At 34.8% G+C, this 15,542-nt stretch overlaps 1 protein-coding gene across 1 annotated transcript in view; it reads left to right on the top strand.

Moving 5' to 3' along the window:
- LOC136028289 (syntaxin-1A-like) overlaps window positions 1-15,542 on the top strand; it is a gene marked incomplete at its 3' end in the record, with an annotated part of 86,241 nt that overhangs the window by 57,138 nt on the left and 13,561 nt on the right. Inside the window, 1 exon segment of the mRNA XM_065706040.1 lies at window positions 6,492-6,674. Coding sequence (XP_065562112.1) covers window positions 6,492-6,674 — 183 coding nt within the window.

Raw genomic sequence — 15,542 nt, 5'->3', positions numbered from 1 at the left:
CTTAAAATAAATACAGTATGGGGGGAACCCTTTTGCATGAAGGATCGTTAGAAATTGTTTCCAGACAGGAAGTTTCTCCTGGAATGAAGGATATTAACTTTGGATAGCAACCACTTTGGGGGAACGGGTGTGATAAGCCAAAGGAATTTAGATTATTCACCTTCCTCTGTGCTGAAGTGTTACTGACTCAGTAATATTGAGAAATTGGAAACGTAATTAAGAGAGGAACATACTATTTTATCTCGAATTGATTTGTTGATTGATGAGGGTTGAAAAGAAGAATCATAGTTTGATTGATAGGGAAAGGCAAAAGAAAAGAGATAGGGTAAGGGAAAAGAAAAAGGAAAAGATGATAGATCTGGTCTTGAGAAGGTACAGGGGTTTCAGCCCAAGTCGTGTTAATTTGTGTTCGTTTTGAGTTTGACTCGGCTATTTATCGTAATTTCTGTTCGTTTTGAGTTTCGTTTATTTATTGATAGTGATTTGTGGTAGTTTCACGCTTGGAAGATTATTTGACTCTATTTATGCTCATTCTTGGCTCTTTAATTTTCTTTGAAAAACTTGTCTTGTCGAGAAAAGTTTTTTTTAATTAATTTCTGTGTTTTTTACTGGCATAGTCTTCAATAAGAATCCATAGTATGGGTTGCTATTTATATGTTGGAGAAAATTTTTCAACAATTTTTAATCCCAATACAAACAATATTTTTTAATTTAATTTTATAGCTTCTGAAAATAACCTGAACATTAAAACTGAATATCATTCCCGTAAGATTCTATCTATGCTCTTTGACAACCAGGACACACTTGCGCTCTTTTTGTTTATTTAAATTGTAAGAGCAGAAGTAGTGATAGTAGTATCCCAAAAGTTTCAAATTAATACCCCCATTCGTTCTCTATAATATTGCTCAGGTGTCTTATTGGCAACCATTTAACACAATGCCATTTGATTTATTTTTAAAGCAACATTCAGTTTTAAAGCATAATGGGCCAGTTGCATAATTGTTGGGGGTTCACATGCCTAATATCCCTAAAGACTTAATTGCTGGATCTTTCCACTATACTGAAGAAAATGACTCTCAAAATTTTGACTGGATACATTAGGAAAATGAATGGGCTTGAATCCAATGAGCCACCTCCGAAGCTTTCACGATCACCCTTTCTATATATATATATACCTTATATACCCCAGGGTATAGTCTGCAACTCTTACCCTGAGGGCTGTGGGGGAGTTGTCATCCTCATAATTTCCAGATCTTTCAATTGTGTTGAAAAAATGGATATCTCAAAAAAAATTTGGGTGTTTTTGGGGAAATGGTGGGTGTGGTAGGGAGGCTAGTTGCCCTCCAATCACTTTTGACTATTAAAAAGGGCACTGGCTCTTTCAATTTTCAATCAGATGAGCTGCTTTTGAAGTTTCTACGACAACAAATGGTTGGTCATCTCAAAATTTCTATCTGATGCATTTTGGTAAAATACGGGTTGTTGGGGTGTCCACCCTCCGGTCACTCTGAGTCTTAAAAATGGAACTAGAACTTCTGATTACGAATCCAATGAGCCCCCTTCGAAGTCTTCCCCCACGGCCTCGAGGGCCGTGGGGGAATTTTCATCCTTTAAGACATAATTTCTGGACTTTTCAATTACGTTGAACAAAGTGGCTATCTCAAAATTTTCTTTGGATGTTTTTGGGTTAATGGTGGGAGTGGGAGGGGGGTTAGCTGCCCTCCAATCACTTTTGACTGTTAAAAAGGGCACTGGCCCTTTCAATTTCCAATCGAATGAGCTCTTTTTTAAGTTTCTATGACAGCAAATGGCCGTCTCAAAATTTCTGTCAGAAGCATTTCGTGAAAATACGAGGGGGGGGGGGTATCCACCCTCCGATTACTCTGAATCTCAAAAAGGGCTCTAAAACTTCTGATTAGCTAGGGTGAATACAATCACCTTTTCTATATATACTTTATGTGCCTCCAGGGCATAATTTAAAACCCTTGCTCTGAGGGCTGGGGGATGGCATCCTCAAAGATATAATTTCCGGATCATTCAACTACGTTGAACGTAATGGCAATCTCAAAATTTGTATTGAATGTGTTTGGGGAAATGGTGGGCGTGGGAGGGGATTAGTTGCCCTCCGATCAAATTTGACTATTAAAAATGGCATTAGTCCTGTCAATTTCCAATCGAATGATCCCCTTTCGAAGTTTCTACGACAACTCCTTCGATATGAAGTGCCCTGGTCCAACCTCCCCCCCCCCGCAAGAAAAATAAACATCGCTCTTTACTTAGGCAGCACTATTGTTTTGCCTATGGTTGGATGTGTCTGGACCTATTTACGAAGGCTGTACCAAACAAGCGTCTAGGTAATACTGCAATAGTGTTTTGGGCGGCTATACAGCCAGTTGTATCTATGCTTGGGTTATATCCTTTAGACATTCTTTTGTGACACATTTGCTCAGGATTTGACGTATTTGATGTCCCTAAACAAGATACATGAAGAGTCCCTAGTATATTCCCCTCTTCTTCCTTTACCCCTCTATATACTGCTGTCTCAAACATCCATTTTTTTTGCTGTAAGAAAAATTATGTACCCAGATCTGTTTTTTTTTGGGCACCTTGAATCTTTTTAAGATTGACATTTTTAACATGACAATTAGTATTGATGGTGTTAATTTTAAATTTGTCTCCTGTCATGGAAAGGTATTGTATTAATCTTAAGCATGGACACCTAAATTCTAGCTTAATGGACTTGGGTCATGCGAACTAACAGACATCTGTCTCTATTGATCAGTTGGTTGAAAACTATCCACCAAAAGAACCTTGCCTGTTTTGTTGGTTCATGTATTTTGAATGTAACGCTTTCGACTCGGCTAAGTGCCGATAGAATATTAGTCCTGTCAAAATGGCATTTTTCTCTTCAAAGTGACATTTTTCTTGTCAAAATGGCCTTCTTTTACTACAAATGTTTGATAATCTGCAAGAATAGTCTTAAGTCAGTGGTTCTTAAACTTATTTAGACACTGTACCCCTTTTTACCCACAACACAATTTATGTTCCCCTTCTCTGTTACCAGTACTAAGTAAACTATAGTTAGAATATAAAAAAATTGCCAGTCCTTGAATTAAAGGGTTGTTTTATTATTTTTTTTCGTTTGCCGCCCACATACCCCCTAAAAAATTTTGCGTATCCCCGTACCATAGTTTGAGAACCACTGGCCTTAGTAATAAACATATGGCAGGCTATTTGGTTCTCTGTTAGACAACCAAATTGTCTTTCGATTTTCGTATTAGGAGGGGGGTATCTATGTATCTATAGAAAAGGACTGTTCTCATGTTTTTTTTTTGGTTTCAGAGTGACACAAGTTAAAGACGTGCAATTTTCTTGACTCGTTTCTTTTTTTTTGGGGGGGGGAGGGGTCAAACCAGCCCCCTTCTTGATTACGGCTTTGGATTCAAATTACGAATGCTGGAAACTTGAGTTTTTCTCCTATCATGTTTATCTTGAGTGAGAATTTAACAAATCTAGGTCATGAGAACTAAAAGAGCGAATTATTTTCTATTCATTCTAGGAATTACCCTACTGGATAAACTTGTATTTTCTGCTGGTTTACATATTTTGTCCTATTACACACCTGACTCAGCTCGTTAAAGGGATTGTTTTTCTAAATTCTTGTTGGGCAAATTATCCGTGATGTCACATAGCATGGTTAGGATTAACTTGACTCAGCAATAATCGCAGTATGGGGTCTGCTGCTGAATAGTGTTCAAAACAGATAGAGGGAAAACGGCAAGTCGAGCAAGATTTGAATGGGATAGCTGGAAGATTATTTTTCCTCTTTCCAAATTTGAGAGTGCGCATTGTCTAGAGTAGGCTCTAGACGGTTAAGTGGCTTGATCAAGCGATTCTGTTGATCGATTGACGTTTGCTTCAGTCAACCCTTCAATCTTGATCAAAACACCTTGTTCAATCAGCTTATGATTTGTATCATGAAGTACCTGATTTTAAATTCTAGTGCAGACCTGGCCTTTCTTGCCTTGACTTTGGTTGTCCGTAAGCGGACAACCAAATAAAGTTAATAGAACCAAATAAAGTTAATAGAACCATAAGTTAATAGAAAAAATAAAAATAATAAAGGTTATTATAAAAAAAGTTATTAATAGAAAAAGAAAAGTATTAATAAAAAATATAAATAAAAAAATTAATATAAATAAATAAATATAAATATAAATAAAATAAATAAATATCTAAATATATAATAAATAAATATTATTTATAAAATTATAAATATTATAAAATAAATATTATTATTTAATTATATTATTTTAAATATTATTTTTTAAATATTATTTTTTATAATACTATAAAATAAATAAATATATAAATATAAATAAATAAAATAAAGTATAAGAAAAGTTATTAATAAAAAACGACAAATAAAAGTTATTAATAAAAAAAGAAAAAATAATAAAGTTAATAGAACCAAAGTTAATAGAACCAAATAAAGTTAATAGAACCAAATAAACCAAATAAAGTTAATAGAAAACGTTGTTGATCTAAGGCCCATAATACGCTTGGTGTTTTTTTTTTACCAAGCGTTTCTTAGAGATGTATTGGATAGTATTGCGACTTGTACATTGGGTGGTAAAAAAAACGTTTGTTAAGACATACGCCGACGGCAGCAATGCAGCCTTTTATATTAACACCTACGCCAAGATGGTGGCCTATGGAACTAAATGCATGCGTATACACTTAGCGTTTTTAAATGCTGACGACTGTTAATGAGATAGTGTATTTACAGAGAGTATATCATAAAAAAAGTGGAACTTATAAATAAATTTGTTTTCATGGGAATGGAGATTACTATTGGAAAAAAAAAAACTATATAATTTGATTAGGAAGTTCTCAGAAATTCAAGGAAGTTTCAATTGCCAGGGGGTTGGGCCCAACCCCCCGCAGATGTTTGAGTTACTTCTCTTCAAATTTACGACTGGAAGGTTTGTCCATTGAGATTGTAGATAAAAACCAGTGCCATCTTTACTTGGTGTTAGGCATTGATAGGCAGTACTACAGTCGCTCAATGCCAAGCCATGGGTCAAAATTGATGCGCGGTAATAGCTTAGTACATGTAATAGACACACCTTCTGTTAGGAATTACGCATCGTTTGTTAATTTAGTCCTCATGCATAAGATAAATACACTGCGAATTTGTTGTTTTTAGGCTTAGTACATATATATTTAAGTACGGTCTAATTAAAATCTGCGTATAACTACCACTAGGCAGTTTGGAACGAAACCACAGGACTCGCAATTTGATCCGACCAAACTTGACCAGACTTGAGGACTTACGATTCAGACTTGAACTGACTGGATAAATATTCTGGGGAGACTATCGCGTTTGTCGCATGTGCTTTATAGGCACCAATTGGGTGAGGGGAAGCAATTGTCCGCCTATATGTTTAAAAATTAATTTTGGTAATTTCATTTAAAAAAAAAAGAAGAAAAAAGTAGAGAATGTCCCACCAAAAAATCCAAAATAATACTTGATTTTTAGGACAAAAGCAAAACGCAGGATATACTTTAGATTATGTTTAGTTTGATAAAATCATATTCACCTACCCCAGAAAGGGACCCACCCTCTCCTAACTTGAGGTTGGTTAGGACTACCCTCCAGAAATTTCAACAATTAGCTGCTCAAAAAATGAACGTTTTTGTATCCCCCTCCGCTTAGGTAAATTCATCCAATCCCCATCCCCTCACAATTTGAGGTTGGTCAGAAATACCATCCAGAAACGTTAAAATTAGTGGCCTGAAATTACACATGTTTTTTTTTTAATATTGCCTTCTAGAGAAAATTATATTGTCCTCTTTCCCAAGGGTTAGAATAAATTAGCCTAAACCATGCAATTCATAGATTTATTTTATTGTTCTGTTTGAGATACATAAAAATTTATTAACTAAAAAAAAAAAAAAAAAAAAAAAAAAAAAAAAAAAAAAAAAAAAAAAAAAAAAAAAAAAAAAAAAAAAAAAAAAAAAAAAAAAAAAAAATGCTTATAAGGTGTTCTTGTGACGACTCGGCATGTTTGGCTTTATGTTAGTTAGTAGTTCTCTTAGTTGAGTTTCAGTTTTTATACACTTTTGCGTTGTTTCTGTTTATATGATTTTTGCGATTAAAAATGAACATGAATATGGTATATAAATAATTTCTGAGACCACACTGACTAATCATGACTAAATAAAAAATATCAAAGAAAAGAAGAACGAGGACTGTTACCCTTTCACCGTTATTGAGAAAGGGTCATCATATTTTAGTTTTGTTCCAAGGTTTGGTTTTGTATATTTTTATCAGTTTTATTCTGCACTGAGGAAGGTCAAGCGGAGGTCTTGGCCGAAATATTTGCATAATTTTTAATTTCTTCACTGGCTGTTTATTGTTCTCATTCTTCTTTTCTCTGCGATGTTGTGTTTTGTAATATGGTATATAAAGTTTTTTATTTTTTCAGACATCGAACAAAATATTGAACAGGAGGAACAGAAGAACAATCCAAATGCTGATTTGAGGATTCGTAAAACGCAGCATTCGACATTGTCGAGGAAGTTTGTTGAAGTGATGACAGAATACAATAAAACTCAAACTGACTACAGGGAAAGATGCAAAGCTCGTATCCTTCGACAACTAGAAATTAGTAAGAAATAGCACATTTTAATATCAATTTTTTCATTGTTTTAATTTTTATGTTTTCTAAACTTTTTTTTTAGATATTTGTATTTTAGGGACTTACATTTTTAGGTACTTCCCTTTCCTGGACTTAAGAAAGAAAGTCTCTGTTTAATCATAAAATCCGAATTCACACTTGCTGATAAGTAAGTTTCATTAAAACTGAATGTCTCTAGCTCTTGTACAAAGGGGGAGAAATTAAAGGGTTTTTCTTAGAGTTTCGGGAAATAAATAGCATTTTTTGAAAAAATTAAAAAAATTTGGGAAATGTCGGCTCTTATTCTTGTGCTGTTTATTCGAAACTCTTATATGAGCTCTACAAACTATGGCAACACCACCCCATCAATCTTGAATAGTTGTTTCAGACAAACTAAAGAGTTTATAGTTGACAAAATAGGATGATGCTTTGAAGCAGTGGTTCTCAAACTTAATTGGACACTGTACCCCTTCTAACCCACAAAATATTTTAGGTACCGGTTCTCAGTACTAAATAAATTATAGCAAAAATTTAAATAAAATTACCAGACCTAGAGTTAAAGGGTTGTGTTTTTCTTTGTTGGCCGAACGTGTACTCCCTAAAAGTATTTGCATACCCCCAAGGGACTTGCATACCAGTTTGAGAATCACTGCTTTAAAATGTCAAATCTAAGGCCGTATCCAAGATTTCTGTTTGGGGTGGGGGCAAACTTTAAAAAACGCTTCAAAATTTAATCATATGCATATTTGTCTTTTTTTTTTTAGTCGGACAAATTTTTTTTCTTTTTTGGGGGGGGGCTCAAACCCCCAAACTCTCTTAGGTACGGCCTCGGGCGAATTCCTTAAGAGCATTTTATTCCAGATATTAAATAGCAGTGTTGACAATCTTGACAAAAACGTCTCCTCTTGTCAACTACGATTGAAATTTGTATTTTTTCCATCTCCTCGAAACCAACAAAATTTGTTTGCATTTTTTTATTACAGTCGTTTCTAGACCCAGTTTAGTACTATTGCAGTTTATTACAGTCCCAGTATAGTCTCGGGCGCCCTACTTGTCTCCTTTCCCCTTGCCAGCTATTTTGCCTAAAGCTATTGACTAGGAATTTTTGTCAGGAATTTATTCCACATAGACTCAGCTGCGTAATTTAAAAGAAAAAAAAGAAAAATCTGTTTGATTCATTTGTTTCTGAATAGAGAATTTTGTAGGTTTCAAAATGCCATAGAATAATTTGTGCATTGAATTTCTAACAGTTTTGTAGGCAAAGGATCGAGGAATTAAAGCATTTGAGGGAAAAAGGGAGCTTCCAAGTATTTTAGAAACCAAATATCCTACGAGAAAACCTATTGAGCTAGCTTTTTTTGAATTTAAGGGATGAAAATCTGTCCCCTTTCCTTAAAGATTATCACATAATGCCTTTTGAATTATCGAAGCTGAGCTGGTAATCGAATTGATTTGGTTACAGACTTCAAACGGTTGATGCTTAAGAGTCTGCAAACTTTGTAAAGAGTATTCCAGTACCCAGAGTTAATTTATACACACTTGGAATTCTAAAAAAGAGCCTCTTGATATTCAAAATTGGTAATTTGCAACCTTTAGATATTGACACTGTCAACCAGTCTCATATTTGTTAATAAACTATGTATTTACCTTAGTTTCCATCTTGTAGGAAGAGGGGGGGGGGTGAAGCTGATCGTTAATTCTTATAGGACTTAAATGGGGGCTGAAACTACTAATCTTTTGACGGTCAGTCTTATCCCACCAGAGATTCCTTCGATGAATCAACTTGAATTCAAAATACGAGTCTCTGACGTTCAAAACTTGTAACTTACGACCTTTATTGAATCGCTTCCTGCTGTTGACACTTCCGCCTGTTGTTGAAACAGGAAATCCCATTGACTCTTAAGTTGTTGTTTCGGTTATGCCTTCTGGGCTATATGCCCTTTGCATACGTAAGAAAAGTCAAGTCAGTGCTTCGTCGGAGAATTTCTTGACTGTCAGTCTTACCCATCAGAGATTCCTTCTATGAATCAGCTTGAAATAAAAATATGAGACTCTGTCATTCAAAATTTATAACTTACGACCTTTATTGAATTGCTTCCTGCTCTTGGACTATTGCCTGTTGTTGAAACATCAGTTGTTGCTTAGATTATGCCTTCTGGGCTATATGCCCTTTGCATACGTGAGAGAAGCCAAGCCAGTGCTTCCTCGAAAAATTTCTTGACTGTCAGTCTTACCCATCAGAGCTTCCTTGGATGAATCAGCTTGAATTAAACATATGAGACTCTGTCATTCAAAATTTGTAACTTACGACCTTTATTGAATCGCTTCCTGCTGTTGGACTATTGCCTGTTGTTGAAACATCAGTTGTTGCTTAGGTTATGCCTTCTGGGCTATATGCCCTTTGCATACGTAAGAGAAGTCAAGTCAGTGCTTCCTCGAAGAATTTCTCGACTGCCAGTCTTACCCATCAGATCTTCCTTGGATGAATCAGCTTGAATTAAAAATATGAGACTCTGTCATTCAAAATTTGTAACTTACGACCTTTATTGAATCGCTTCCTGCTGTTGGACTATTGCCTGTTGTTGAAACATCAATTGTTGCTTAGGTTATGCCTTCTGGGCTATATGCCCTTTGCATACGTGAGAGAAGCCAAGCCAGTGCTTCCTCGAAAAATTTCTTGACTGTCAGTCTTACCCATCAGAGCTTCCTTGGATGAATCAGCTTGAATTAAACATATGAGACTCTGTCATTCAAAATTTGTAACTTACGACCTTTATTGAATCGCTTCCTGCTGTTGGACTATTGCCTGTTGTTGAAACATCAGTTGTTGCTTAGGTTATGCCTTCTGGGCTGTATGCCCTTTGCATACGTAAGAGAAGTCAAGTCAGTGCTTCCTCGAAGAATTTCTCGACTGCCAGTCTTACCCATCAGAGCTTCCTTGGATGAATCAGCTTGAATTAAAAATATGAGACTCTGTCATTCAAAATTTGTAACTTACGACCTTTATTGAATCGCTTCCTGCTGTTGGACTATTGCCTGTTGTTGAAACATCAGTTGTTGCTTAGGTTATGCCTTCTGGGCTATATGCCCTTTGCATACGTGAGAGAAGCCAAGCCAGTGCTTCCTCGAAAAATTTCTTGACTGTCAGTCTTACCCATCAGAGCTTCCTTGGATGAATCAGCTTGAATTAAACATATGAGACTCTGTCATTCAAAATTTGTAACTTACGACCTTTATTGAATCGCTTCCTGCTGTTGGACTATTGCCTGTTGTTGAAACATCAGTTGTTGCTTAGGTTATGCCTTCTGGGCTATATGCCCTTTGCATACGTAAGAGAAGTCAAGTCAGTGCTTCCTCGAAGAATTTCTCGACTGCCAGTCTTACCCATCAGAGCTTCCTTGGATGAATCAGCTTGAATTAAACATATGAGACTCTGTCATTCAAAATTTGTAACTTACGACCTTTATTGAATCGCTTCCTGCTGTTGGACTATTGCCTGTTGTTGAAACATCAGTTGTTGCTTAGGTTATGCCTTCTGGGCTATATGCCCTTTGCATACGTAAGAGAAGTCAAGTCAGTGCTTCCTCGAAGAATTTCTCGACTGCCAGTCTTACCCATCAGAGCTTCCTTGGATGAATCAGCTTGAATTAAAAATATGAGACTCTGTCATTCAAAATTTGTAACTTACGACCTTTATTGAATCGCTTTCTGCAGTTGGACTTTTGCTTGTTGTTGAAACATCAGTTGTTGTTTAGGTTATGCCTTCTGGGCTATATGTCCTTTGCATACGTGAGAGAAGTCAAGTCAGTGCTTCCTCGAAGAATTTCTCGACTGCCAGTCTTACCCATCAGAGCTTCCTCGGATGAATCAGCTTGAATTAAAAATATGAGACTCTGTCATTCAAAATTTGTAACTTACGACCTTTATTGGATCGCTTCCTGCTATTGTACTTCTGCTTGTTGTTGAAACAGGAAATCCCATTGACTGTCAGTTATTTTGGTTATGTCCTCTGGGCTATACACCCTTTGTATACGTAACAGTATAAGGTCAGTGCTTCTCCGAACGATTTCTTGACTTTCAGTCTTACCCCATCAAAGATTTCCCGATGTGGATGAATCAGTCACTATCAACTCGTTTTTGATTACATCAATTTTGATTGTTGACCGAGAAGGGCTTTTCAACAAGGACTCGTCTCATTGGATGGGAAAAATACTAATGTTTGTCCAACGCTTGCAGAGCTCTCTCTTCAATTTGGGGGTATAATCTATTGACGAAGTAGATTAAAATGGGGAGAACAGTTGGGCACAAAAAAACTAAAATTTTATTTTTTTACCACTTGAAAAAGAAAAATTGTGCTGTTTGGATGTTTGTGAGAGCATAAATGAAAATGAAAAGTTTTAACACTTTCAATTTAGGCAAGAGTTTGTCCATAGGGTCTTAAAGTTTTATTGAAAATTTTTATTTATTTATTATTTTTTGGTTTTTCTAACCACTAAAAAATAATCTACATAATTTAGATTTTCCAGGCAGGCTTCTTTGCCTAAAGATCAATTACATTACGAATTTCTACTAATCAATTATTAGAATTTAAATAATTAGAAATCACATTACTAATTTCTACTAATCAATTATTAGAATTTAAATAATTAGAAATTACATTACTAATTTCTACTAATCAATTATTAGAATTTAAATAATTAGAAATTACATTACTAATTTCTACTAATCAATTATTAGAATTTAAATAATTAGCAATTACATTACTAATTTCTACTAATCAATAGCACTAAACTGGTATGGAAAAAGTTCCAAAGCTGCCAGTTGCAGAAGTCAACAGAATTTCAAAAGCTGTAGCCACTTTAGCAGCACAATTTGTCTTTTGGCAGCTTTTCCTTGAGCAGAAGTATTTTCATACGTAAAAATGGTATTTTCAGTCAAAATCTGCCAACACATTTGAAAACTTCCATGCAGCATTGCCACTTTGCTGCCCCGCTTTTTGCACAATGGGCACTAAAGTTAATTAAAGCTATGTATGCAAAATTAGCAGAAAAACTTGATATTTTCTCGCTAATAAATAAAATGGAAAATCTGAAATTTTTTGATGAAATTCGTAATTTTGAAAGCAGTGAAAGAAAACTTATCTGCTAAACCTCTAGAATTCAAACGTCGCCATTTTTCCATTTATTAGGCCCTCAAAGAAAAAAAAAAGTTTAGGATTTTAGCAGGCATTGTTTTTCGCCTCTTTTGAAAAGATTTACTTCTATAAAAATTCCGACATCCAAACTTGGTATATTTGAAACAAAATCATTAAAACCATGTATCATTAAATATTTACTCACAAACAAAAATGTTATTTAAGAAAAGTTGCAAACTTCTCAGCTTGAGACAAAACCGAAATTATTTAATAGAAAATTAATTGATATATTTTAGCCTTTTAATTTGAAATTTGGATCTTTTCGGTTTTCGAGTTTATCGAAGTTTTCGACCGTTCTTTGTGCACAAAAAAAAAAAAAAAAAAAAAAAACGATTCTGGACATACTGTGTGTCTATTTGGTCGCCTCAAAATGTTTTTCTCCATAAAATGTTGGTTTCTGTTTGGTTCTAAAAATCGCAGTTTCAAGCCAAAATTAATGAACGCAGTTTGAACCATGTAGGTTGTTCCTGGCTGTATGTTAATTTTCTAACAATTTTATTGGCAAAGAGAGAGGAATTAAATCACTTAACGGAAAAAGGGAGCTTCCAAATATTTTAGAAACCAAAATCATTTAATGGAAGAAGGGAGTTTCCAAATATTTTAGAAACTATATACCCTCGAGAAAACCTATTGAGCTAGCTTTTTTGTTTATTTAAGGGATGGAAATTTGTCCACTTTCCTCAAAGATTATCACATAATGCCTTTTAAATCATCGAAGCTGGGCTAGTAATCAAATTGATTTGGTAACAAATTTAAATTATTGATGGTGCAAAACATCCAGGTAGCGTTACTTCATAGAAAATCTTTTTGACACCCCTAGGAGAGCCTAAAAGGAAGTGAATAGAGTTCCCATTATCTATCTAGCATTTCCTTTTTCGTCAGCAATATCAGTAACCGCGTCACCAAATGGATTTCCCATAGAACAGTGCAGGTCCATTTTGGGATCCATGAATCATTAAATCTTTACTCCCAAAGAAAAATATCATTTAAGAAAATTTGGGAACTTCTCAGCTTGAGACAAACCGAAATTATCTAATGGAGAAATAATTTATATATATTTTAGCCTTTTAATTTGAAATTTGAATTTTTCGGTTTTCAAGTTTATTGAATTTGTTTCTTTTTTTTTCTACTAATATTACTAATAATTGGGGAGTCAACTAAGATAAGTCTTTATGTTTATATTATCTTTTTGTAATCTATAATAATTTTATAAAATATATTCAATGTAATATATAATAAGTAATTATATTAGGCACATATGTACTGATATAAATCTTTATATAATATTTATCCTTATGAATTTCTCATTAAAAAAATCCAGCAAATCAACCCTCAACCTGAATCTACCATATATTACTTTAAGAAAAAAAAAAAGGATAGATTTTTTAAGGTTTTCAATAAAAAAAACTATCTCAAAATAATATTGGTCGCTTATTTTATAGACAAAAGCTACACAAGTGATAAATGGGCACTTTCTTGCTATCGCTCAGTAATTGTATACATGTGTATATAGATGAAGTGGTAACAGGGCTCGTTAATATACAATTAGTATTTTTCAATAAAAGCTTAGAACCTAGCGAAGACAAATATTGCCTGTATAATTTGGTATTTGACGTGTACCCTAGGAAACGTTTCTAGTGAATTGATATGAAACTTATGAGGCCACTCAAATTAAAAGCTTTTATTAATAAAAGCGTGGGACAAAAGTCGCTATATCTCGTGAAAAGACGGGAAAGAGGAAATATTTTAATTGTGATATATATATATATACCTGTTTGCTTAAAATTCCTTTCCTCTTCAAAAAAGTGAATAGTTTTCCTAGGATTAAACCTTTTCCCAAGACCTCGGAAAGAATGTTTAATGATGTGCCCTCCTTTAGCTGGGAGGGTAGGTTTTCAGACACAAGTATAAGATGTATACCTTCAAAACTGTACACTGCCTTCTAGATCTTTGTGGTTTTAACTTAATCTCTCATAATTTTGATTCAAGTTGTTCTTGTCGAATCTGTGCCTCTTGGCTCACTCAATTCTCCTACTAACTTGGTGCCAGGGTCGAGAGAGAGACACTATCCTCCTCCAGTAAACCCGGTCTTGAGGTGCCGTGGGTGCATCTTCAGGCCTTATCCTTTCCTTATTTAGAAAATAACGTAGACAATCGAACCATCTTGCTCTTGTTCGACTGCGTGGTCGTTTCCATCCAGAGACCACAGGGTTAAAACCATATACGATGTGACAAGGGGTTTCTTCTGGTATTCAGTGAAGGTGGCCGTACCATTTCAGTGTACCTTGCGCAACTTGCAGGGAGATTGGAATCTTTGTTTTACGGGACAGGAGGTTGGTGTTGCTGATAAAGCCGTACCAACGAAGTCGCACTTTTCTGGAGTCCTTTAATCTGTGCCTCCTCTCCAAAAAAGTCAATAATTTTCATGGGATTAAACCTTTTTCCCAAACCTCGGACCGAATGATTAATGATGTGCCTTTTATTAGCTGGGAGGGTGGGTGTTAGGATACAGGCATAGGTTGTAGACCTTCAAACATAATTTTGATACAAGTCGTCTTTTTTGAATCTTTGATTTCTCTGAAAAAAATTCAGGGTTTTGTGCCTAACGGCAAAATTTTTTTCTAATCAAGAGAGGCGCCTTAAATCAATTTTTGGAATCCTTTTAATCTCGCAGGGGAGAACCTCCTTTTTTCTCTTGCACGTAGGTATAAATACTAGTGACAAATAACTGTGGGTGGCAACCCTGAGTCAGTCTTAATTAGTATTTATTTAATTAGTTAATTTTTAAATAAGCAGTTGTTCAATTAATTATCGTAATTATTTATTTAATTATCTTAAGTTGTTTAGATGGCTGCATTGCAATAGTTTTCCATTTGAAAAAAGTAGAATTACTCTCTGAGACCGCCCATCGCAATGTTTGGAATGACGAATGTTTGTAGCGTCGAGGGACCGCTTTCGTTTATATTTCTGCAGTATCCTTGAAATTCTAATAAACTATAAAATAGAGCCTAGTTTATTGTCACATTTGGGAAAGTTACTAGCAATTTTATAGGTGGAGCTAGAGACATAAATTATTCAACGAGACTTGAAAACACGGTTTCTGAACAAAATCGATGGTCATTACCAAAGTAAGACAGCATTAAGTTTGAGCATCTTCTCCTTAAGTCGCAAACTGTCTGTTCAACATTAGTGAAGTTTCAGTAGATCAATGGTTCAAACTCAGACAAGGAAAGGCACTTTCATCGTATTCACTTTCAACCCTTTTCTCCTCCAATACATTGACTTATTGTGAAGAGTGGTGTAACTTCTTCCAAATCCTGGGGCAGGGGCAAAGTTGGAACCCAAGTCAACTGAAAATCAATGTGAAAAATGAGCCATATGGTACCGTAAAGCCAAAGGTATATTAAAGAAAACTGATCGGTTTCTGTAATAAATAATATATAGAATATACAAAAATAAAACTAATAAAAATTAACATATAAATAAAAAAGAAAGACAGAAGGAGAAATGAAGACTGTTTTCCTACTTTCAAAGATCAGTCAATCAATTTATTGATACTAAAAGAAAAAAACTATTACAAAAGTAAAGCGGTTACTAGGCCCAAGAAGCTTTGCTTGTAATGGACCACAGAGAACAAGAATAAAACACTATTATAAAATATATAC

The sequence above is a fragment of the Artemia franciscana genome, chromosome 6 (genome assembly GCF_032884065.1).
Source record: "Artemia franciscana chromosome 6, ASM3288406v1, whole genome shotgun sequence".
NCBI lineage: Eukaryota > Metazoa > Arthropoda > Branchiopoda > Anostraca > Artemiidae > Artemia > Artemia franciscana.
Note: the sequence above shows the minus strand (reverse complement) of the source record. Positions and strands in the feature narration are given on the sequence as shown.